The 26,048-nt window shown below is 29.8% G+C and overlaps 3 protein-coding genes across 3 annotated transcripts; 1 reads left to right on the forward strand and 2 right to left on the reverse strand.

The window, feature by feature from the left end:
* Positions 1 to 336: 336 nt before the first annotated feature.
* On the reverse strand, positions 337 to 4,608 carry LOC108778547 (uncharacterized). Its single transcript, XM_018545758.1, has 6 exons — positions 4,464 to 4,608; positions 4,086 to 4,382; positions 1,700 to 1,937; positions 979 to 1,289; positions 796 to 858; positions 337 to 687 (listed from the first exon to the last, which is right to left on the reverse strand). The coding sequence occupies exons 1-6, from the start codon at positions 4,606 to 4,608 to the stop codon at positions 368 to 370; spliced, it is 1,374 nt and encodes a 457-aa protein (XP_018401260.1). The 3' UTR covers positions 337 to 367.
* An 8,243-nt stretch (positions 4,609 to 12,851) lies between these two features.
* On the forward strand, positions 12,852 to 18,239 carry LOC108778548 (nuclear pore complex protein DDB_G0274915). The gene is made up of 5 exons (XM_018545759.1): positions 12,852 to 12,936; positions 15,551 to 16,462; positions 16,948 to 17,056; positions 17,599 to 17,740; positions 17,885 to 18,239. Exons 1-5 carry the CDS (start codon positions 12,852 to 12,854, stop codon positions 18,071 to 18,073), a joined length of 1,437 nt encoding a protein of 478 aa, XP_018401261.1. The 3' UTR covers positions 18,074 to 18,239.
* A 318-nt stretch (positions 18,240 to 18,557) lies between these two features.
* Positions 18,558 to 19,465, reverse strand: LOC108778601 (uncharacterized). The gene is made up of 2 exons (XM_018545820.1): positions 19,222 to 19,465; positions 18,558 to 18,863 (listed from the first exon to the last, which is right to left on the reverse strand). The coding sequence occupies exons 1-2, from the start codon at positions 19,438 to 19,440 to the stop codon at positions 18,657 to 18,659; spliced, it is 426 nt and encodes a 141-aa protein (XP_018401322.1). The 5' UTR covers positions 19,441 to 19,465; the 3' UTR covers positions 18,558 to 18,656.
* Positions 19,466 to 26,048: the final 6,583 nt, after the last annotated feature.

The raw sequence follows: 26,048 nt of genomic DNA on the forward strand, positions 1-26,048 counted from the left end.
CCCCCCACTATTGCAAATCTAAAAATGACCATGACCATTCGTTTGGTGGTCGTTTGGTGGTGTTTGGTAGTCCATTCCGGACGTTTGGTAGTCAAAGATATAATAAGAAATGTCAAAAAAAGAAGAACGCGCGTGAAGTTAGCCCCCCCATATCTAAAACTCGGCTTTGCAGACTGCAAATGCAATAATGATCGTAAGCATTCGTTTGGTGGTCGCTTACTGACGTTTGGTAGTCCATTCCCGATGATTGGTAGTCGAAATTATAGCTGGAAATATCAAAAAAAGGATATATGCGTGTGAAGTTAGCCCCCCATTTTTAAAACTCGGCTTTGCAAACTGCAAATGCCATTGTTTATTTGTACTTTTATCATACAATATCAAACAATTCACCAACAGTTTGCGCGAGATCAGAAATTAAATCGCTATCAGAATATTCTTTTTTAAAATCTTTGCTTTCGATTTGAAGATTCGTCGATCCATGATTTCGATCGTTTCTGGAATCGTGTAATTGATGTTTAATTGAAAAATCTGGACTGGCAATTCTACGATTCGGTTGCCATTTGTAGATGTGAATCGTTGGCTTTTGTTCTTGCCTGGATGTACCAGACGCATCAATGTTCAATATCGGTCGATTTGTTTCATCGTATGGTTTCGAAATAATCAATGTTGGCTGATTGAAACGTTGATCTGAAATAATTATTTTAAATTACGAACACAATAAATGTTGTTAATTAATTTTTTAATAATTAAAACACCGAATAAAAACAAATAAATATAATAATTATCGATACTCGCCATTATGTCTATTGTTTGGATCAATGTTCGAAATAGTCAACATTGGTCGATTGAAACGTTGATCTGAAATAATTATTTTAATCCTTCATTACTATTTTGACACAATAAATGTTTTTAATTAATTTTTTAATAATTTAGAAACTGAATGATAGCGAAATAAATGTGATAATTATCGATACTTGCCATTGTATCCATTGTTTGGACCTACGTTGTTCCATGTGGGATATCGTGCATTGACGGTACCAGCTTGCGAAAATTGTCTGTGATTACCACCAATTGTAAAGGATTGCGGAATACCAGCGGAAGATGCAGCACCGGTAATCGCTTGTCCATTTTCGATCCTTCCGAAAGAAGTTGCAGTTGCTTGACCAAAGCTAAGCGAATGGCTTTCAGTCTTGGCATTGTTACCGTTATTGTAAGCTTCCGCACCTGCGGTAGAAATTCCTGATAATCCCGCAGAAACAGTCGCCGATTTGCTTACAGAAACGGAAGACCTGAAAAGCAATTGTAGTTTATACATACCTACATGCTATTAAAAAAGAAACATTGACAATAGGTCTGTTCTTTATCGAAGAATCTAAACTAACACACACGGTGCAATATGTGAAACGAAACAAGTTAAATTTGTTACTTATTGCGCCGGTTCAGAGAGTTTGTCAATAAAGAACAGACCTATTTTTTGAATTTAATAATTGAAAAATTAGATGAAACTAATATTCGACTGTTTTACATAAAGTAAATACTATACATTCTAGAAGCGTTGGAAAAATATTTAATTTTTAATTATGTAATTGGAAATTAAATATTTGCGCTTTTTTCATGTTTCTTTTTATAATTCTTTAGCTTTTCTTCTACCTAATTAGAAGCGAATTTTAAATTTTATACAACATTATTTTGTACACACCCATCAATCTCATACCCCGTAGGACGATTGTGACTGTTACTTTCCGAAAGACTAATACCGTCGAGACTCGCACCCAGACTGACAGAGTGAGCATTGTTATTCCCTGCAGTTAAACTGACAGTCGCTGTGACGGGAACGAGGGAAAGGAGACGCATCTGGGGTTTCTCATTGTCTAAGATCTTGATGATCGACTCGGGCGTTAGTTCTGGTGATATATTCCATTGTCGTTCGTGTTCGTCTATTCAATGAAAAGTGTTAGTTTAAATATTTAGAAATTTAGGCGAGAAAATATTATACATGCAATCTTATATTTCACCAAAATTGCATACTTGCATCAATTAGGAGAAGATTGAGACTGAAGTCAAACAACATAGACAAAATTCTTGTAAATTTCCGGATGATAACATTTTTACGAAATATAAGCATAACTGATGGTTTTTTGTACTACTTGATTAACTAATTAAAAACTTAAATCAATTTTTATTCTCATTAAAACAAAGAGGTGATGATATTTTATAACGAACAAATCATAAAAGACTTGCGTTTCTATACATATAAGTTTAAACAAACGTGGACGTAACGGAATAAATGTAAAAATATGATTCACGTTTTGTTTATTTATTTGCTTCATATATAATAAATTAATAAAAAATAACGAGACAGATTTTATTGGCTGTTCGTTTTCTGATGACTATTTGCTTTTAATCATTGCAACTTTTTCACATTGTTATTTATTGCATTTTTTTAAATTATAAATGAAAGAAGAATGCAACAAATATGCATCTATTTTCATATTTTGTATTAAATTAATTCAAAGTTCATATACTATATAAACTTTGTATTAATTTAATAAAATATTTGAATTTATGTAGTGTGCATTGGAAACATATATCTTGCGTTTTTCGTCCTTTTTCGCATTTACGTAATCGTATTAATTAATATTAATAGCTAAGATTAAAGTATTGATTCTTTAGAATTATACACATACACAACACGCACACTCACGCGTGCTCGCACGCACAGAATTGCATTATATGTATAATATAAGATTAAATCATTACGAGTACAAATAAAAATTAATAAAATTGTCACAATTTATTAAAATTCAATTGTACTAAATAATAATTTTGTGAATATAACTATATCATATAGCATCAAAGAAAATAAAAAATACTGATAATACAGGTAACTCTTCTGTTTTTAACCTTTTTAACTTAAATTTGGAATACTATTATAACATTATTATTTATTCCTACTCGTAATGTAAGAGATTTAAAAAATTCTATGAATATATCAGAACGGGCACACAATATCACTACACCCAACAGGTTTAAAGCTGATATTTTCAGTGGCAATTGCAGTACGATATATTTGCACTTATCACATATACATATATGCGTTGTAAACTTATTTCCATTTGCTAGAAATATTTCTCTCACCTGCCCGAACAAACGACAACGCGAACATTAATAAAAGAATGCTGCCAATGTTCTTGGCCATGTCTGAAAACGTTCTGACTTGATCGTGCCATCGCTCCACCCTTTTTCAATAACTACGCATGACCTTAGATACGTTATTAAAATGCAGGACGCGTTCGACTACGTAATTCTCTTTAGGTATTGTTGCTCGATGACACGAATCACGAGATAGAATTATAATTCTCAATGATCAACAGGTACCAGTGATCATTGAACTTTTTGAATTATATAGTTATTTAACGTACACGTGATTAAATTAAGAAGAAGGGTTATAATAAAATTTTATAGACATGTTTAAATAGCAAAATAATTTTTTATCTTCTATGATAGTAATACAAGACAGTTTTACTACAGTTAATGATTTTTATTAAAAAGTATCAATATAATTAAAATTTTAAATAGTAGTTAATAATAATTTTTTAATGCTCGATTAATTAAGATTTCTTCGCTCTAAGTTTCTTTATATGCCTTATTTTTTCTTGTTTAGTCAAACAATATTTAGTCAAAACAATATATATATATATTTCTTATTTAAAATTAAAAAAAAACCTATTTGAAATAGAAGCACAAGCTATCTGACATTTTAAATAAAAGTTGTTGTGCATTTTAAATATCATAGATGGGATGCATTCCAGTGTCCTATTTCTTATTTTATATTTTTAATAATTTCTTGGAATCTCTATTTCTTATAATATTTTACATAAATTTTTGGAACCTATTTCATATTTATTATTTTGAATAAGTCGTATCACTCTTTTATCGACTCTTACGATTTTATATTTAAAATAAGTTTCTCATGGAATTCATTTTTTATTTTTTATTTTAAATAAACCGTTTCAGTTATTTTACCGAGCCTAAAGTTGACATAATTCTTGAAAAGTCTATTGGAGGATATTTATATTCTGTACGTTGCTTCGATACGTTGCTTGATGCAATGCTCTCAAATGTCATTGGATTTTCATTTTCCTTCGGTACATTACTTGATATAGTACTCTCAGATGTCACTGGATTCTTGTTATCTTCCAACTTCTCTTTGTTATCTTCCATATTTTCCTTATCGTCATTTTTTACCGGTGTAGATTGTTGATTGTTTGCCGAAGTTACATGTTCATCCGGTGCAGAACTTGTTACTTGTACTTGTGGTTTATTGTTTGATGCGGTGTTTACAGGTATCGATTGATTATTTGTAATCAAATTTCTTATAACTGTAATAAAGCAAATGCTTAATGACTATATGTATATTAAATGAATATATCTTTTATTGTGTATACCTTTTAAAAACTTACCTATTACGAATTCATGTAAGTTGATTAGTGCTTTATTAAATTCCTGGAGAAATGTATTTAGAAAGAGTGGAAAAATGAATCCTTTATCGTTCGCATGGTCTAAAGTATCTGTGTTTATAGGAGATAAATTTATCTTGGAATTCATGTTCGCATAATTTGGAAAGTTTAAACGATCAAATAATTTCGGAGCTACCGTCCTGAAATTTGGGACGTGTATTTCTTTCGAATAATCTAAATCCTCTAAATTATCGAATGATGATCTCCAAATTGAGGGAAAACCTACATTATAACATAAACTTATGTTTATTTTTAAATAAAAAAATATATGTTGCTGACATCATATTTATTAAATTTTATACATTTAATGAAAGTATAATTAAAAATTTATCCAAAATTTTTAAGAAAAAGTATGTAATTTTCGAAATATCACTATACTTACGTTGTATTACGTAATACTACGGCGTTACAATTTTATTAAAATTAGCACTTGATATAATATGAACATATATTATTGTATTATCGATTAGCATTGTACAAGATTAAAAATATAATTTAAATGTTATAACTTAGATAAATGCATGAAACTATAATAATCAACAATTGTTAAATACAATTGACAAGAAGTTATTAATTCGTCGATTTCATACTACTTCTACTAAACTTTAAAAAATAGCAATATAAACTTAACACCATACGATGTCTATATAATTCTCACTGCGTTGGTATTAAATCATGCTAGTAATTTAACATCAACATGATGAGAAGTATACATATAGACATCACATAAGTATTAAAGCCATGAACATTTTTTAGAGTATATAATGCAAAGAAAAAAGTTAATAACAAATTAAATACATTCTTGGTCGTAACATTTCTTTTTCTGCAGAATATTAGTGAATGTATTATTATTCTGATTTATCAACATAATATAAATTATAAGAATTAATTATACTGATGTACATAACACTGTGTAACCACAAAAATTTTCCAAAGGGCACGTGGGTTTGGTTATGTCGGGGGCACGGCCCACTACCATTTCCCCAAGGGATTTGGCAAAGTTAGATCGTACAAAAATGGGGAATCAATTTATAGTTACGAATTTTGAGGAATACAGGTAGCGCGATTTGAGGTCAAATATATATGATAACAAATATACGCGCATGTTAATATTTTTTTCATCACGCGTGCACGTAATGTGCCCTATACCTTAACGCTTTTGCATGCGGTAAATAGCCAATACCTCAAGCCGTTGAGTTATTACTCTAATCCCACTCTTCTGCACAAAAACGTTGCTGTATAGGGCACATTACGACGAGCACTTGTAATGAAAAAGTGCTGACTATTTCTATCAGTTTCAACGGCAGTTCTCATTAGTTCTCACAGAGTTCTATGCAATGCAATCATTTATAAACAGAGTTCCGGCCTCTACATATTTTTAATCAATTTTTTAATACCTGAGTCCAACACGTCACTTTTTCTAGAAGTTTTATGCCATTTTCTATATATAGGATGTATAAAAATTGTTACATGTTGTTATTTTATTTTGAAAATGCATATCTTAGTTGGTTTTTAGTAGAACTATCGGGAACTGTTGCTAAAAGTGCAAATATTAATTTTTTTCTCGTACTTTAGAGGAAATCTGACGTTCCAGATTCGCGTATAGTTAGCACGCCATATTTTCAATTTTAGTTTTTTCATATTAAAACTGCGGAACTATTTTTTATTTCTAGGTAGAACTGTAGAACTATGAAAAGTGCTACTGGAACTGTTGTAATTTTTTTGATATCGACAGAATGTCGTGCCAGCTTCACAGATCCTACTATCTAATGCTATCTCATGTATTTGCAAAACAAAGTTCGCTCTCGCGCGCATAATTGTGAGTGTGAGTATGTGTATGTATGTGCGTGTACGTATTTGTGATAATATTTGATTTCAAAACCATGAGAATAGCGCAACTGGTACTCCTCGAAATTAATAACTTCAAATTTATGCCCCATTCTTCTACAATCTAACTTTACCAAATCTCTTGGGAAAATGATAGTGGGCCGTGTTCCCGACACAATCAAACCCACGCGCCCTTTGGAAAATTTTAAAAGTTGAAATCGATCACACAGTGTAATTAATCACTTATTATTTGTCGGCATTCTCTTCATTTACGGTTTATTAAAAATATATACATATGTGTCCTATGTTCTGAATATTCTGTTTTTATAATGTTATTTTTGTATAATTCACATTCTTATTCATTAAAAGCCTACATTATATGATATAAGCATATTTTTAATATTCCAGTAGCACGTAAATTAAAATTAAGTTCTTTATACTAAATTATTTTGCATTTGTAATACTTGTACAGAAATAAACAATCGCGCGAACTTTCGATTATTTAAGTAACGTTTAAACAATTATATTAATATCAAATTATCTCAGTATTTTTAAATTTTTAGATAATTAAGTTGTCGTATCTCTTTATATTGAGTAATTTAATAATTTATTACATCAGAACTAGTTAGAGTCATATAATAAATATGGAAAAATATAATGCATATTTATATAAAACAAAATATGTATTAGTTATTACCTGCTATCCCTTTTACAGTGATAAATATTGTCAATAATACAAAGCTCTTCATGATTTCGCTTGATAAATTGAATGTCTTATGTCGCAAGAGAGAGAGAAGCAAACGCTTGAGCTAGACCTTCCTGAAGTTTCTTAGAGGGGTTCTCAGCTTATATATAACCAAAAAATATATATTCTCTGTACTAAGATAGTAAATTTTAGCTCTAGATATTTGGTCTATGTTAATGGTTCACTTTTCGTTACTTCTGTGTATACGGGATGTCCGGTAAGTTTTGACGAAGCGTTTATGTACAGATAGAATAAATTAAATTGACAATGAGTTGAAGAGTCCTTCACCCTTTTCCCAATTTTGGAATTTTTTTAGTTACCCAATGTGAACAGAATGCCTAAAATTGATGCATAAAACAACTTTAAGATACTTTTAAGAGTTTTTTTGAAAAAAAAACATCTTTGAAATATTTCACGTAGAACTTTGAAATAAATCTTAAAGGTGTCTTATGCGTCAATTTTATCAGCTTTGACTATCTTTAAAAATTGATATCTCGTTTATTGTTGTGAAAATTGCAAATATAATATAGTATCGGACTTTTTGACTCAGTTTAGTCCACTCTATCTGTACACAATTGTTTTGTCAAACTTATCCAATACCCTGTATATGGTATTTTTGTATGTTTCACGGTGCATTTGACTGTAAAAATTTGATAATAAGCCAAAGTGTTATCTTCTAAAAGTTTGAAAGGTATTAGGCATTCTTCTATCAAAATTCTTGGAGGCTTGTATTTTAGCTTTTAGAAAATTCTTGAGTCAATGAGAAAACACGTGCACAGTAATTCTCTGTTCCTTATCTATTTTCTTTACAATATATAAGTCTTATGAATTATATGTATAATATTAAGAAGTGTACATACAACACAAATCTATTGCAAAACGTCTTGTTTGCAAAACTCGTAATACTTTTCGTGAACATTCGCTGCTGCCAATAACCGACGGATATCTAAAAAAAGAATTGTAATGCTATTGATGAATTCTTTGACGATAACATAATATTAATTGGACTCTTAAAATTCAAGTAACAATAAAAAAGCGTTAACTACGGGCAAGTGAGAACAAAAAATGTATTTAAATAAAACAATACAAAAAATTAAGTAAATACAAAGGCTATTAAGAGTCAACGCTGTTAGCAGTGCGTAAAAATTTAATCTTAAAATCTATATCATAGATATTATGTCGAACGTTTCGATCCTACGTTTCGGATCATCATCAGCGACAATACAATATAAAATTAAACATTACTCAGAGTTGCAAACAATGATGTTGTTCCGCAGTATGTAATATACAACCAATCTGAGGCAAGACTATCACTTCTTCAGGTGAAAGTATGTACATTAGTTCGAATAATTGAGTATGTCTGTGAATTATATAATCAAGAATTATAAATTACCTTAAAAATTTTTTTAAATTATAAAATTTGATAAAACAGTAAAAATTAAATACTCAATAAGATTACCTCAAGTTGTTCGACAAAAGACATAAAATCAATTATATCACAGAAATGAATAGCCTTTGTATTTACTTAATTTTTTGTATTGTTTTTGAAACATATAAGAGTCTATAATTCAATTATATTATTAATTTATTAATTTTTTATTTAAATAAATAAATGAAAAAAGGTGTTTTGTTCGCTGATGATTTGAATTAAACAGAAACGTTCGATCGATTTTTGCCAATTATATTATACGAATAATCACAAATACAATTATACAATTGTCAAGTTAGCACACAAATTATAGCACAGAATTTCTTTTTGCTTTTACTTACTCGTATTTAATAATTTTTTAATTGTTATTTAAATTCTTTGACATAATATTTGATTATATTACACTCGAATTCGTTTCTTAGATTAATTATTTGTTATCGAGTTTATCCAAATAAAAAGTTACGCGCGTTATATATGGTTTATTTAAATATTGATCAGTCTTAATAACTGTACATGCTAAGAGAGAGAGGTCAATAATCTTTAAAAAAAAGAATATCACGTCTCTTAATCATTAATAATGCATAACTAGTAAAAAAATCTAGAAGGCTACACGGAAACTGCCGAATCAGATGATTAAACAAGGTTAAACACATTAACAAGGTTAGATATAAAGCCCAAGTTATTTTGCAGAATGCAATATTTATAAAATTATATATAAAATTATACAAATATATGTAGTGTCGAATAAAAAATATAAAAACTTACTCTCTATCAAAAATATATTAAAAGTTACTCTCTTTCATCCATGTGTTTGATTGTTTACATTATTAAATGTATGTAGTACATCACTGATATCAAATCTTGACTGAAATTGTTTAGAGTCTTGATAGTTGTCTTGTATAAGTGATTTTTTAGATATTTGTTCTATTAATTGAAAACACAATGAAATTGATATCATAAATTGTAAAATATATAAAGAATACATTTTATATTAATAAATTGGTAAAGAAGTTTTCTGCTGTTTAACATTTTGTTATTTATAAACACAGAATGGTTTAACTTGTCTTAATACATTAAAAGGATTATATCATTTTCATTAAAAAAAAAACGGATATATCAGTATTTTCTAATTAATAAATTGTTTAATTAAATAAAAATTTGTATCTTATAAAAATATGTTATGTCATACAATTAAAAAAATTTTTACATATACATCTTTTTTGACTTTGAATAAATAGGGGGGTCAACATATACATATATAAAGTATATGTACACTTGACTATAGTAGTTATGCTTGCTTTATTTGTAGATAGAGCATGGTATCTTACTTTCGAAAACAATAGGGTGGCCAGGAAGGAGCAAAGTAGCTGTCAGATTATTGCGCAGAAGGTAATCAAGTTTCGCGATGGGTTTTTCCCGAATAGCCGCGTCATTTCGTTATTTGAAAGAGAAAAAAGTTTATTTAGGCAGAGAGAGAAGGGGAGAGAGAAAGCAATTGATGCTGTGAAAAAGATTTTAGGGTATTTAAGTTTTTAGTATCAAAAACTTAAAAATGTCATAGATAAGTTCTTGGATGACTTAATAATACTTATTTTAATTAATATTTTACTGTTTTTTTTTTACAACAGAATGTGTGTCAAGCGATATCAAAATTAAATTAAAAATTGCTTTACAATTAAAATGTCATTATCAAGTGATTAACTCAACTTTTATATTGAAAAATAAATGGAAAAGAAAATAGATATATACATTATCGTTTTTGAAAATAGAATTGAAAATAAGTTCAGTAAATACATAAAATATTTATTTGCTCTAAATCTTTGTAACTAATTAATAAATTAAACTTTATATAAGTTATTTTTTAAAAACTCAAAATATTTATAACTTAATTTATAAACAAATGTAGATTTTTGTTATCATTTTTTAGTTTTAGTTTATAACAATAAAATAATAACAAATAAAATGAACTATAAAAATGTGTTGTTCAATAAAAATAGAATGTTATAAATACAATTTTTGTATGTATATATTTTGATTAAAGTATAAATTAACACATTTGTATGTAAAACTAGGTATAATACATCCTTAACGTCGATTCCTTAATATTTTGATAGTGGACATTTTTCATCGAAATGGAATATTTTTATCGCTCATTTAAAAAATATGTACGTTTGAGTCACGTCGCGCCATGACTAAACGCAACAATATCATGAGTAAAAGGCGGTGCATCGTGTTAAGACACATTTTACTTATGCTAATCATATAATTCGTTTGAATGAAATATTACTGCGCATAGAAGTTCCACGAATGCAACTGAGAGGGTACTAATCTGTTAGTTGCTAGCCGATAATCAATTGTAGGATTACTCTGATCGATTAATTGGAAAATACGCGCTCGAGCTTCGGGCGCGGGTTTAAGAGGGCCAGAGAACGATGGAGTAATCACTATTATCCTGGATCGATTATCAGTCTAACAGGATGTGGAAACCGGCCGTGATCGTCTAGTGACAGGCCATTATTATTTATAAACAATTACGCGCAAATTGACGCTATTAATGACGATACTAGGTGAAGTATCGACTACTGAAAAAATTATGATTGATGGCAATGAATGTATACATACTATTGGATTTTGCAATTAAAGGAAGCTAAAGTTATTCCTAATCAGATTATCAGAAGTGATAGGTCACGGAGAAATATTCTTATATCTCAAAGAGATATTAGAGATATTTTAAGCAGTAATGCTTACTGTCTAACAATAAGTCCCGATACTATCTAATGTGTTTTCTTTCAATCATGAGTACTAAGGAATAAATTGAAAAACATGTTGATTATTTCGATTTGTATTAATAGCGTTCAGGATATACATAATTGATAAATAATTAAAACCTTTCCGGGATATATATTATGTGTCGAAACATGTACATTTGTTTAGAAAGGATTAGAACGGATTTTAAAAATGAAGAAATTATAGAAAATTAAGTATGATAAAAGTAAATTCTATTTAAATAGTTTATAAGTATTTTATTGTAATAATTCATAAATATTATAAAAGCGAATACTTATTCTCATCTATGCGTAATGATAAAACAAATTTATTATACATATATGTATATCAGTTAAATAGGCACTGCGGAAAAATACTTGGTTTTTCTTTCAATTCGTTGCAATTTTATATATAAACATGATAACTTGAGTCTCATAAATGCAAATACTCACTAAAATCTAAAAAAATGAAAAACTACAATTAACGCTTGGTTTCTTAATATGGAAATATTCTTCACAGTCTTAATGTACGATTTCGACATTGTATCTTACGATTATAATCAATGATCAAAAGAAAACGTTTTTGCCGTCCATGATTATTTCCTACTTACGCTACTATTATCGCGCAGGGTTATCATGGTGCAAGTAGAAATGAAATCATGTGTTTTTCCCAAATAAAAACAACATAACAAGAATTGGGATGGTGTGGTATAAAGAACAAGATCACTGTCAAGGTCTGAACGATTCTATTCTATTAAAGCAGATTTCACAGCAAATTAAACGAACGTAAAATAATCGTGGAACAAAAAAATATTAATTTTGCTAGTCGATTTTTTAAGTAAATTTATAATGTAAAATCTCGACATATCCCTATAAAAAATTATGTTATTTAATAAAAACAATGAATCAATTTCTTTATTTCAATTTATAGATTTATATATAGAAACTATAATTATTGTGAAAGCTATAAGATAGGCAAAATATTTTGACTTTCATTTTTTACAAATATAAGCTTTAATAATCTATTTGTTTAAATCAAAAGCTATATTGAAAATTTGAACAGAAGAAGAAAACAGTAAATATTATAATTTAAAGCCATTAGTTGATGCAATTACAATTCAATGGAATAGTGAAGTTGAAAAATAGTTTTATTTGCGAATTTTTTTATTATAATTACGATGACAAATGGAATTACTGTATACTTATAGCATTCTTACAATAAACGTCGATAAAATTTTGGAAATCCACGGTTGGATATTTACGTGACGCTTATCGATGATATGACATCAAATTTCTTTTGAAGTTTTCATGAACGCAATATCGCAAAGAAAAAAAGCCAGAAGGTAATGAAGTGTTAATACGAGTGGATGCTATATAAGATGATCGCAGCACTAGTTGAGTCAGTCATTCTTTTGCAGACTGCGGCAACATCAGGATCATTCGGTCTTTTACGCGATAAAATAGTGATATATAAATAATAAGCAATAATATACACAGGAATTATTATTTCTCGGGTTTTCCGCGTTGACTTACTTCATCGACTAATCGACGATATCATCAGAACAATGGATAGTAGGATCTTTGCACTATTCGTTTTCGTTGCTGTTCTAGGATCCTTTACGGAAGCCCAATTTGGTTATCCTTACGGATGTGAGTAAGCGATAATCTTGAGGCTCGATGTTTTTCATTCATGAGCGAGTTTAACAGTTTTCTATATGTTTACTAATGTGATACTATACGTTTATGAACACACCAAATATTTTGACATTAATTGTTTTCCGCAATTAAAACTCACATTTGGATTGTAATTGCAATATAAAAGAATTTTTGTGTGAGAAAATCTTTATATTTTTTTATTACAAATGTTTGCTACTATATCCAGTGTACTAATATTTATAAGAACAAAGTGAAAAGATAAATTACGTACTGGACAGTAATATATTCATCGCAATTAAAAAGAGATAATGAATTCGATGCATAATGACATTTTTTCTTCCATCTTCATTCATTTTTATCGGATAATCTTTTTAGTGTTTTATGCAATATGTGATATAATACGTCAGTAATATCAAGCTAATTTTGGAATGTTAATTGTTAATGAAATAAAATTATTTAAAAAACTGCATGTTATTACATACAGCAAGGTTGATAAAAATTAAAGCCAATATTAAGTTATATAACAACAACGTCGTGCATTTAACCAGAAATAGCTGACGGTGCGCGGGAATTTCAGGATAATCGTGAGAGTAGCAAACGCAGCAAAATTCCACGACGAATTCGATAACGGATATATATGATTTCATAATTTTTATCAATGCTAAAGAGAAGGCCTGCTGTCAGACTGTCGGTATTCTCTTTCTAAACGTAAACATTCAGAAATTGTACGATCGTAGATAAAGATACTTCGAAAAATGAATAACTTAAGATAATCTTTTATTTATGACAATAATTATTTTGCTATCAATATTGTCGTCACTAATCTTCATTAAAAATCTTTTTACAGACATTTCATAACCTATTGTTAAGTCACTAAACAATTTCATTCAGTTTTGTGATTTGTAATAATTTATTTATGATTTATGATAATTGTGCAAATATGTTCATTTGTGTGTGGCAATTTACACATTTAATTTCTTCTTCTTCTTCTTCGAGATTAATATAGTAACAATAGTTTTTATTTGTAAATAAGAATATAATTTCATCATATATATTTCATATATATTTCAGCCATAATTATTATATATTGATTTTTATTATACACGTTACTTACATGGTTATGTTATTTTTGATATTTTATATAATCATAATTATATTGCAATATTTAGATATATGACAAGAATTAGAAAAAGAAAATAATAACACATGCATTGTACATAATTTTATTTAATGCAACTGACAAAATGATCGCTGATTGTTTTATGATAATGAAACGTAGAAACATAGAAGATTGTTGCATTAATATTGTTACGCGTTTAAGTCGTCGTGATGGTTAAGAACGCGAACGATATTAATCGTGATAACCAAAATTGATGTTCGTCTGTGCAACCATGCGTTTTCCGTGATGCAGCATGCTCGTCTGCGTATATAAACACATGCGTAACTGCTAGCCAAATGAAGATAATTTGACGCCTGTAGACCGTGACCTCATTTTGTTCTTCACCTTGACTTATAAGAAGTTACTTTCTTTTTCATTATCTTCTCGTATTTTCTCTTTTTCGTTCTTTCGTCTCGTGTATAACACGATATTCCTATCATGTTGATATATAAAATATACGACACTAATTGATCTGTCACAGTGTACTTCTTTTTGTTTAAACATGTGGAATTTACTATATTTTATGTTACAAAATGTATTTTTTAACATAAAATGGAAATTTACAATATATAATATATATATACGTATTTGCAGTAATGAGATAAGTAAATAATAGAAAGTTAAGTGTTAAAAGAGTTTTATAGCTGTATTTAAATACCTATACAATATTAATAAATAAAGACGAAATGATAAGATGAAGCATACATAAATAATAATTTACTTTTTGAACGTGATTTTAAATATCATGATGTTATTGAAAAAGAAATACTACGGGTACGTGGTTTATCAAATTTACGTGTCATTACAATTTCAATATTGTCACGTTTCACATGCTGTAAATTATCATTCATTTTTACTTATAATACGCTGAAGATGAATCGGCGATAAAAATAATTTGTTCGCAAACTATGTTTTATTTATTATAATCGGCAAGTTTTTTTTATATAATTTCATAGATTAATGGTTTTTATTACAAATTCTCTAGTTTAAATTCTGGATTACAAAATTATAATTTTAATGTCGTATATTTTATATGAATGATTTAAAAATGTTTCCTAAACATTAATGTCTTCTTTTAAAATATGATACATTATAGCATTTAAATTATAGATCTGAACACATCACATTATCTTTATTAAACATTACTATTTACACAACATTGTGATCTGTAACACATCTATTAAATGTTATCTATTACGAGTATCTATTACATTAGACATTATATATTATACGCATATTGTAATTGTGTGAGTGTGATTATATAGTAATAATTGTAGTACATAACTACGTGTCTCTGGTGATGGAATTTTAAGATATGCTCATAAGACATGTTGCAACTAACAATGCTTTTTTCAACTAGTAGCTGAGAATCATCAACAAAACGAGTTTCATCTTAAGTAGCAACAATCGATAAAAAAATTGCTCTTTTGTTTTCGTTTCTTTTCGAAGCTGGAGGACTGCACGCCAACAGACCGTTCGCCACGATGTCCAGATTGAGGCGAGAAATTGACAATTCGAATGGTGAGAGTACCACCGAACCTACTACCAGTCAAGAAACGACAACTTCCTCGACAACAGATCCCACAACAACACCATCACCGACTACGCCATCATCGACCACATCATCATCGACCACACCGTCATCGACCACACCATCATCAACTACACCATCATCGACTACACCTCCAACGTCGCCTACAACTCCATCCACTGAACCAACTACTACACCCACTACTACCACAGAGGCGACGTCTCCCATGACTACTCCCACATCCACTACTCCAACAACTCCATCCACTACGCCTAGCACAACTCCAGAAAGTACGAAACCAACGTCCGAGAAACCGAGCGACATTCAGCCACGTTCGAATGTCGACGAACCTGAAGCCTCTACTAAGAAACCTGAACCAGCGTCTAAGAATGAAGCGCCAACTCCTGGACCATTTGGCGCTCCCGGATTTGGACCCGGATTCGGACCCGGATTCGGACCTGGATTCGGACCCGGATTCGGATCTGGCGGTTACGATCCAGGTTTCGATCCCTATTCTGGATTCAATTCTATACCAAGTTATAATCCGAATTACGCATGGACCGGTACAAACAACGGGCCCGGATTCGCATCCGCAGGCGCGTCCGCTGGAAGTTTTGGATATCCAGGATATTCAGGATATCCGGGATATCCAATGGGATTTCCCACGGCGGCTTCACCGACGGGATCGCCGTCTTTCGGTGGTCGAGGAGGATTTCAAGATAATTTACCTAATCAGAATAATTCACCAAATAAGGACGACTCACCAAGCAAGGATATTTCACCGAACAAGAATAATTCACCAAATCAAAACGGATACAATTTCGGTGGAGGTACGAGCATGAACCCAAAAATGCAAGGACGAAGACTGACTCAGAATTTTGGAGAATGAATTGGGGTTGCATGCTGTGGTTTGGATTTCTCGGTGTTTGTAAAAGATTGGCAAAAGATTTAAACCAATTGGATATCAAAGACAAAGAAGAAACATCAGAAAAAATGCATGTTATTCTGTTGAACATAATTGGATCTTATACCACATAAAGCGACTAATGTCGTAATAATTTTCGACATTTATTTATTTATTTATTTATTTTATTATATTCGCGTGCGTTTGTACATTTATATTATTTATTTATATATTTATTTATATGTATGTGTGCATTTATGGATTTATTTTTATTTGTTTAGGTATACTTAAATAGTCTATATTAATTTATATTATCTTTAAATAAGTAAATGTAATCGCATGTATGGTATATGCATGATTTTTACAATATGTTATTATTTGTATCTTATCGTGTACTGTATTTTTTCACAGATCCGTATAATCCAGGACCCGGATTCGGTTACCCAGGGTTTCCTAATTTTAATGATCCTTATAATATGTTCAAACAAATTCAGGCACAGATCGAGGCGCAACATAAGGCGTAAGTCTTCAAGTAAATTGCAAATGATCGAAACATGAAATTAATTTATCCGGAATTCCTTGAAATTATACTCATGAAATCATTTACACTTACACAATTTCCACATTGTTTTAACATTTAACATGTCAAAGAATTCTTTCAAGTCTGTCATTTAGTTAATAAAATCGATCTTTCTTTAGATGTAAATTATAGATTATTTTTATAAATAAATATGTTAAATAAATTTTTAGAAATATTGAATGAAGTATTTTAAATGTAAAATATAACTTTTTATTTATAAAATTTTATTTTGCATTAAAACAGCATTATCTCTATGACTTATTACTACAAAATTTTTTATTATTTTCTTTTTTTTAATGATATTTCTTCCCATATAATTTTGTTTTCAGAATCATCTAGTTTTTTTATCATAGAGATCAAGAAGAAACATTCAACATTTTGCATCTCATATTTTCAGTTTTTTTTAAATGTGATTGCAAGTTGTTATTCATACAAAAATTGCTAGAGCATATTGTAAATAACATTTTTTATTGTATATATAGTAATATGGAATTTCACAATCGTTTGGCCAATGAAGCCGCTAATTATGATGGCAGAAATTATGGTAGCGGCGTACCGCAGGTTGCAAGTTCCAGCATTGGTTTAGGTCCATATGGTGGTTTTCAATCTGGCCAAATCAGTCCCGTGAGTCTTACGTTTTTTTCACGTTTTATTCCAGCACGCAAAAAGCAATACAGAAATTGTCCAGTTAATATGCTTCATTTTGCACACAATCAGATTCCAGTCTACTCAATATAGTGTTTATTACCGGCGATCTCTCCATCATAGGCTTCTCCAGGAATAGAGTCCAGATTTGCTGAAGATCTTCCTCCGCCATCGGGTAATAGCTTCGGAGTATTCTCTAGTTCGAGTTCCTCCAGCATGACCGGTCCGGATGGTAGACCGATTAACCATAAGTCTTCCATTACTGGCGTTAATGATAATGGAAAGATTTCTTATCGTACTCTGTACGATTAATTAAATTACGCTCTTAATCGTGTCTAAGTTTATAATCATTAATTTACTATCATGTACTAAATAGAACGTACCATGATAAAGTTTTATAATTCAAAATTGTTGATGTTACAAAGTAAGGTTGTGACATAAAATTTTCGAAACTCAGCCTCAAATGTTTCTTTAAGATTACCACACAAATACTCAAGTTTCTCTTCGAACTAATATTTTTTCTTCAAAGTTATATAATTTTTACGTGATTTTCTCTATAATTGTTAATAACTTTTGATTCTTTGATAATTTGTTCGCGAGAATTGTTTGCGATATACCTACTTAAGAATCTTGATAAAGTCTTCTTTACACAAGTATTGTGTTCTACTCGAGTAATATTGAGTAAATGCAACATTTTTAATGACTATTCTGCATTTATAATTATTAAAATAATATATTCATATTATTGTATCTACTATGTAATGCATAAATTAAACTATTGACGCTTTTACGGTGATTTCTTAATTTTATTATGTGATCGTTAAATTGATTTTATAACATGATTAATGTTATAGCAATATTTACATCATTAAAGCTTTACAGTTTAATGAATTATTTAATAATTATAATTGTCGCTGGATTTGGTCTTGCTAAGTGGTGGTTCAATTTTATCATCCACTATGGGTCTATCTCGTGTCCATGTCTTATGACTCCGAAATTTCACGTTACCATGATTTCCATAATGATAATTCCAATACATTTGTGGCGGTCGAAAAGTTCGTCCATGCCAGGGCTCACCATATCCATGATAATTAAATTGAATCTGTCGACGACAGAAGAAGAGCATGTTTTTAAGATATTGGAAATATAACAAGAAATTTTTTTAATCTCTCTTCAGATTATACAGTTGTGTTAAATTAAGGAGATATAAAATTCTGCAAAATTCTATTTTTGTATACTATGTAATATAAAAAATATTTAAAGACGTATACATCTCTATATAAAACATACATTAAATATACACAATATTTAAATACGATCGTATATAGAATATAGCATATAGAATTATAAATAAAATTCTATTTAAAATCTATACACAAATTATAAATCAAAAGTGAACTCTAATTACTTTAATATTAATTAACTCTCATACATACAGTGAAACAAACAAATTTTCTCACCTGTGGAATATTATTAAGATTTAAACGCGCTTCTACTGAACGTGGCGAATTTATTGAATGAAAACTCGGTTGCTTATTGTAGTCCTCACTGACACCTCGAAAACCGTTGATTACTGGAATATCCTCGATCTTAACATTCGGTTTTGCTTTTGTCATAATGCTGAGATGCACCTCGGTGACGATATTTCCTTTTTCGTCTGATTTCGAAGAAATGGACATATTACATATACCGTATTTGCAAGCATTTTCATCTGGTATACTGTCGTTGCTGTTTACAACGACTTGAATATTATTGATTATTTTTGGTTTTTTCGCTGAATCTTCCTACAATAAAATACTATTTAATTATCGCATTCCCTTAAAAGAACTGCAATAGTTTTTAACGCTAATATATTATATTATATAGTTATACATTAACTCTCTAATAAAAATATATTATATAATATTTGAAGTAAAATAATTAATTTTTATAATGATTGATCGGAACATTGTAAAACTCCTTAATACAACATGAAAATTATTTAATGCCATTTTACCAATGTATAGATTAACTTTCATCTCAGTTCAATTTACTCAATTAGAAAAAGCTACAGAGTTAGTTGAGCAGAGATTAAAATTAAACTTTAGTAGAAACTAGTATAACTGTGTCAAATATTAGATAAACGTTGGAAATAAATAGGAATATGAAATAAAAAAATAGAATTGGATTTAATATTAAACATTAGTTTAACATCTTTAAATTTGGTATAATTAATTATTTATTTTATTAAATTGATTTGATATTTAGAATAAATATTTTAACATTATCATTATTTATTACCTTATGGTAAATTTTCGACTAATAAAATTTATATAAACTCGATATCTTTAACGTGAGTGTTTATAATATGTTATATAATTGCCTCTTCCAACAAGCGATGCAGATGACATGGTGTAACACAACGTATCATGATCTTGTTGCTCGCCAATGTTAAACAAAGATGAGATGATCAAGTGTTGTACTATGTCGCTTATTGGAATACACACAATATAAACTGATACTCTCTGAACTAATTTTGGATATATTTAGAATGTATGCATCATGTGTATTACACGTAAATGTTCATAACTAGTTATTTGAAGAAGCTGTATTTTGGTGACATAGTAGATATATGTAGCTTTTAATAGTTTTACATTTGATACGCGTAAAATTACAAGATGAATAATATTATATTATGCGATCAATTAAATGATAATCCTCTGCTTAAATTAAATTGAATTGAATACTTTAATTAAATTTTTAATCTAATTTTAAATTAAACTAAATTTTTAATTTAATGATTGAAAGTTATTTTTGACGAATGTCCTAATTTATCAATTTTATTGCATATTTTTTAGAAATCATGGATTAAATAAATTGCATTATTTTTTAAATTTTGTCTTCCACTGCATGTCTATAAAATAATAGTAATTGGTAATAAATATTGATTTTATATATATATATATATATATATATATATATATATAATAATTTATCCAATATATATAATATATAATTTTTAACACTGAATTGAAAATTAGCTTAAATTAAATACAAGCTAATTTTTAACTTTTATTTATATTAAGTATTGTATTTTTAATTGCATAATCTGTTATTTGTTTTATTTTATGGATATGGAAGTTGTAAATCTGTTAACTATTTTATAACATTTGCATTTTCGTAAAGAACTAATAGTTATACGCACGTCTAAAAGATACGCATGTTACAAATACGTAAAAAATGAACGCAATTATGCAATATTTGTGTTGTTTTGTATAAAAAACTTAACTTATGACTCGCGCGCAAGACTATATAATTATTTTTTTTGTAACATCTATTACTCACGTGTAATGTATAAATCCTTCTTTTACGCGGTACTTTTATGAACTCGTTTCCCTGACGCCATATCAATGTCGGATTAGACGCAAGTAAAATTGATTCCGATGGACTAGCAGATTTCTTTGAATTTATGATCGTGTTCAAGGTCGGATTGCTTGATGTTTCTTCATTTTCGTTAGAATCTAAATCAATTTTTGACGAAATTTCGACACTCGTGCCAAAATTGTTGAAAATTATGATCACGAAACAACCGGCGAGAATTATTCTCGTTAGCATTTTCATTGTTCGTTTGTGAATACACTGGGGACACTGATTTTTTATAAAATACTTGTATCGCGATGCATGTTGTTTCAAGGAAGGGATAAATAGTTATAGCGGATGTATATATAGTAATGACAATCATTATCGTAGAAAATTGCAATGACCTCCAACTCGTAAAGCGTAACAAAGATGAACTCGAAGAAGCAAGTATGTACTTTTCTCAAAGGATTCGGACTAGTGATTTTAATTGCTTCCTGAGATCGATATCGCAAAATTCAAGCTCGTAATTTAAATGGACGGTCATTATATGTAAATAAGATCGTTAATGGAAAAAAATTGACAAGTAAAAATTTTATTTTACACATTTAATTGATTATATATTCTCGGAAATAAGATACATGTATATCTACATAAATTTCTCTGTATCAGTGGTATCTTCTAATATATTCCAGAAATGCACGATTTCAAAATGTGTGAGTAACATTAGCATTAGAAACGAGAGTAAGCAGTGCATATTAATAACATTCACTACTTCCTGAAGAGTATACTTACTTTCGCGCTGAACAAAGATTCATCGTAATAATGACTCATTGTGAATAGCTTAGCGAAGGGTACGATGAATACCCATGAATAACATTATCTCGCGTCTGCGATGGTCGAAGTGTTCGTTCTAAAATGCACCCCGTTATGGCCCGTTGCAGCCAGCACATCAGTGCTAAAGTAATTTCAAATCCTGTCACCCTTAACGGTTGGCTAAATCCCAATGTAAACAAAGAGCGCAAAGGCCTCATTGAGATTCATTAAAACTCTTGTCGCCCCTTTCAGCGCTACGAACTATGAGTTCTCTCCCCAGTCACACTGCCTCTTTGTTCTTAGAGCTTTTTATTATCTCCTAACACTAAAAGGTTTAAAAGTTTACCTTTGCCATTTGATTTAATTGTTTATTAAAAGCGACGCGAGACACCAATTGTGTAATGAATAAATTAGAGAGAGAATTCTAATGATGTCAGCCTTTCCTGTGCCGTATTTCGTGCCTCACGGAATAATGATTCATCCATACAGCACAGACGACAAACGTTCGTGTCGCTGAACATCGCGATCGCGTTTAAGTCGTTCGTGCCAAAGATGCAATTATGCAGTGGCGGACACCGTCAGGCAACCGCTAGATATCGCATTACGTAAATCTTCTTCGTAAGATCGATGATTACAGGCATCACGATCGCACAATGACGCAGAATCCTCATTAAGGTGCGAGAGAGTATTCCGCTGTGACCGAAGAATGTTTATTTCCGAGGAAACAAAACGCACCGGTGACTAATTTGTAACCGATTCTCTGCAGAGCTCTGTCGGATTGTTCGTTGTTTTTTCTCGAGAAATATTCGACAGTCATGACTGATGCGACACGACTGTGTCGTAAAAACCGTATCCAAGCAAATTTTTGCGTTCCTGTTGTTCTCGCACAATTAAACCTTACGTTTGTCAGCCGACTGTATAAACATATGTCTTTTTTTCATACTTGTTTTCACCAGTTTTCTGCTTTCCAAGCACCCTCGACCGATTTCACGGGCACGCATCATTTACCGTTGACGGAACGTAGAACATGGAGTGTCTAATGTAGCGTGCCTAATCGAGCTTGCAGTATTGGAGAATCATCAAGAGTATACTGGGGAGATGTATCTTGTCTATCTAATGTAAATATGTTGCAAATTAATGTTCTGGCGGCCCAAGGCTGTTCATTTTCCCACGGAATATGCTTTACAAAGCATCTTTATTCGTAGATGTCAAACAAAGAGTACATAATAACGAAAAATAAATTTTAGATAAAATGTATGGCTATGAAAGAGGAACTTGGGTAATATATACTTTGTAATATATAAACTATACGCATCGATATACTTTGATAATATACATGTGATGATAGTATATTTGAATATTTAATAAATTGTAATATATTTAAATCTTGGAATTATTCATAAAGATGGAAAAATATTACAATGTATTATAATTTAATAACGAATAGAAAAACAAAACGCAATGAATATAATTGTATTTTAATGAAACGATTAATACTGCAGGGCTTACAAAATATTACATTTACATATATTATATATGTAGGTATCTACATATCAATATAAAGTATTTATATTCATAAAATTATATTGAGATTTATAAATATTGCAATAATCCTGAAATATTACGGATAATTATTCATTTGAATATAATTTAATTACTCACAAAATATGGCAAATCTCTGTAAAATGCGACTAAAGATTTTATGTTAATAATTTCTGCACCGTGTTGATCAATTTTTCTTTAGTCATTTATGTGATATAATTAAAAAATAATCCATATTTGTTAGCTAGATTATTAAGTGTATTTTAAATTACATTTATAATTTATTATTTAAAAATTTTTTTTTTATAATTATATTATTATTGTACATAACTTATTTAGTTGTAATTAAAAGAAATATATTAACAACATATAAATTTGATGGTATTTTCAAGCATTATATTACTTAAAAATGAAAAGAATTATGAAAATTCAACAATATTCGTTATTTTAAACAAGATATCGCGGAGACCGCCGTTAATTTTCTTATGCGACACCGGCACTGCTGCCATTCGAATTACAAGACTCGTTTAGGACGTGACATATGGTTTTGACGAACGCTTTCCGAGAAAACAGAAACTCTTTCTACAACGCGTTTACACCCTTCCTTTCACCACGAGGACATGTTAGCCAGAAATAGCTGGACGGTTTAAAACCATGCTTTATTCTAGAAAGAGTGACATTTATGGCTGTTTTTGTAGTGATGTATTAGTGAGAGGGTGAACGTGGGCAAAAGTAACGACGCTGTCATTCTGTGTAGATAAAAATTTATTGGACTCGCAATACTAACGCTTGTCTGTACAATTATAGTCTCGCGCGCTAACTATGTTAATTAATATGTACAAAGGATTCTTTTGTTTAGTCGCGATTCGTATACTCATTGATAACGCGTATGCACACGACGCAAAAATACATTATGTACAAAAATACAAAAGAGGAAAAAAAGGAGAAAGGGTATTGGCACACTTGAAATACATTCATGTAGGCAAGCAAAGCGCGTATCACATGGCTCAGATTCGCCGTTTCACCATCGGCAGTACAGGTTTCCGAAAATGGCGGTACACGATGATGTACGTGTGCCGGTTTTGGTTAAATTGCGGGTGACACAGGTCGAACGAGCGCCCAACATATGGCGCAACAATGGGAGTTCAGTCTTAACTTTTACAATATGAATAATTCACGCGATTTCTACATGTACTTATTTATTATACGAGACTTCTTGACACATATTAGAAATTAAGAATATATATATATTCCTGTATAACTGTTAGAAATATAAATATATTCGTGCATGATTAAAATTTTAGATCTTTGTATAAAAATCACTATAACGATAAAATTTTATTATAAATTCAATTTTGATCGACGGTTACTCTTTAAGCGATTGCTTAATTGCACAGTGTTGAGAAGTAATGTGTGCATGTATATGTGTCTGTATGTATGTATATATATTTATATATATATAAATACATATATAAATATATATATATTTATTTATTAAAGTTGGTAAAAAACATGTTTTAAACATATTTTAAACATAATTTTTATAATACTGTCTAAAACATGTATGAAGCATTAAACATGTTAAAAAAAAACAATGCTTTTTGTATGAAAAAGACATTATCTTTCACCAATCCTGAGATATGTGTGTGTGTGTGTGTGTGTGTGTGTGTGTGTGTGTGTGTGTGTATGCGCGCATATACAGGATGTTCCCAAGTTAAATCGCAAAACTGAAAGTATAAATTTAGGATCTGAAAACAAACAAAAATTTTCCTCTGGACGTAAACTCGCAAATGCTTCGTTCTCAAGAGATATTTACTTTTGAAATTATAGAATTATAGAAATGAATAATTGAAATATTTTTTATTTTTGTTTTGAAGCTCGGAGGTCATTGATAGGTTTTTGTTCACAAAGCTCGTAGTTCGTAGCTCGTAGTTGTTAGTTCGTTGAATGCTTTTGTAGAATAAACTTATAATCATGCCGGATCCGGATCATCACCCGTTCATCGGATTTAACACTATTAGATTTTTTTGTATGAAGTACTCTGAAGCAAAAAGTGTATGTAGTACCTGTTAATGACCTTCAATCATTAAAACGATAGATGTAATACTTGTCTCCGATCTAGAGGTCATTATTTTGAACAAAATATTTAATAATTAAATTTTTATTATTGTAATGCAATAAAAAGAATAAACCTTATTTCGACGTTATTCATTCTTACAGTTCTATAACTTCAGAAGTAAATATCTCTAAAACGAAGCATTTGCGAGCGTACATCCAGAGGAAAATTTTTGTTTGTTTTTCGTTTTCAAATCCTGAATTCATATTTTAAATTTTGGTGGTTTGAAAACACCTTATATATTAAATTAGAATCTATTATGTCTATACATGACTACTATGAATCGCTCAAATTATACGAGAACCTAAGTACTAGAGTAATATATACACATACAGTTATTATGTATAGACATACATAACTGAAGTCTCAATAGAATTCCTTTGAATATAAATTTCGATATGTTTAAAAATTCAATGAAGAAATATCAATTTTAATAGCAAAGATTAGTCCTACTTTACAGCCAGTGAGCACGCTCAA

Source organism: Cyphomyrmex costatus, unplaced genomic scaffold, assembly GCF_001594065.2.
Source record: "Cyphomyrmex costatus isolate MS0001 unplaced genomic scaffold, Ccosl1.0 scaffold502, whole genome shotgun sequence".
Lineage (NCBI taxonomy): Eukaryota > Metazoa > Arthropoda > Insecta > Hymenoptera > Formicidae > Cyphomyrmex > Cyphomyrmex costatus.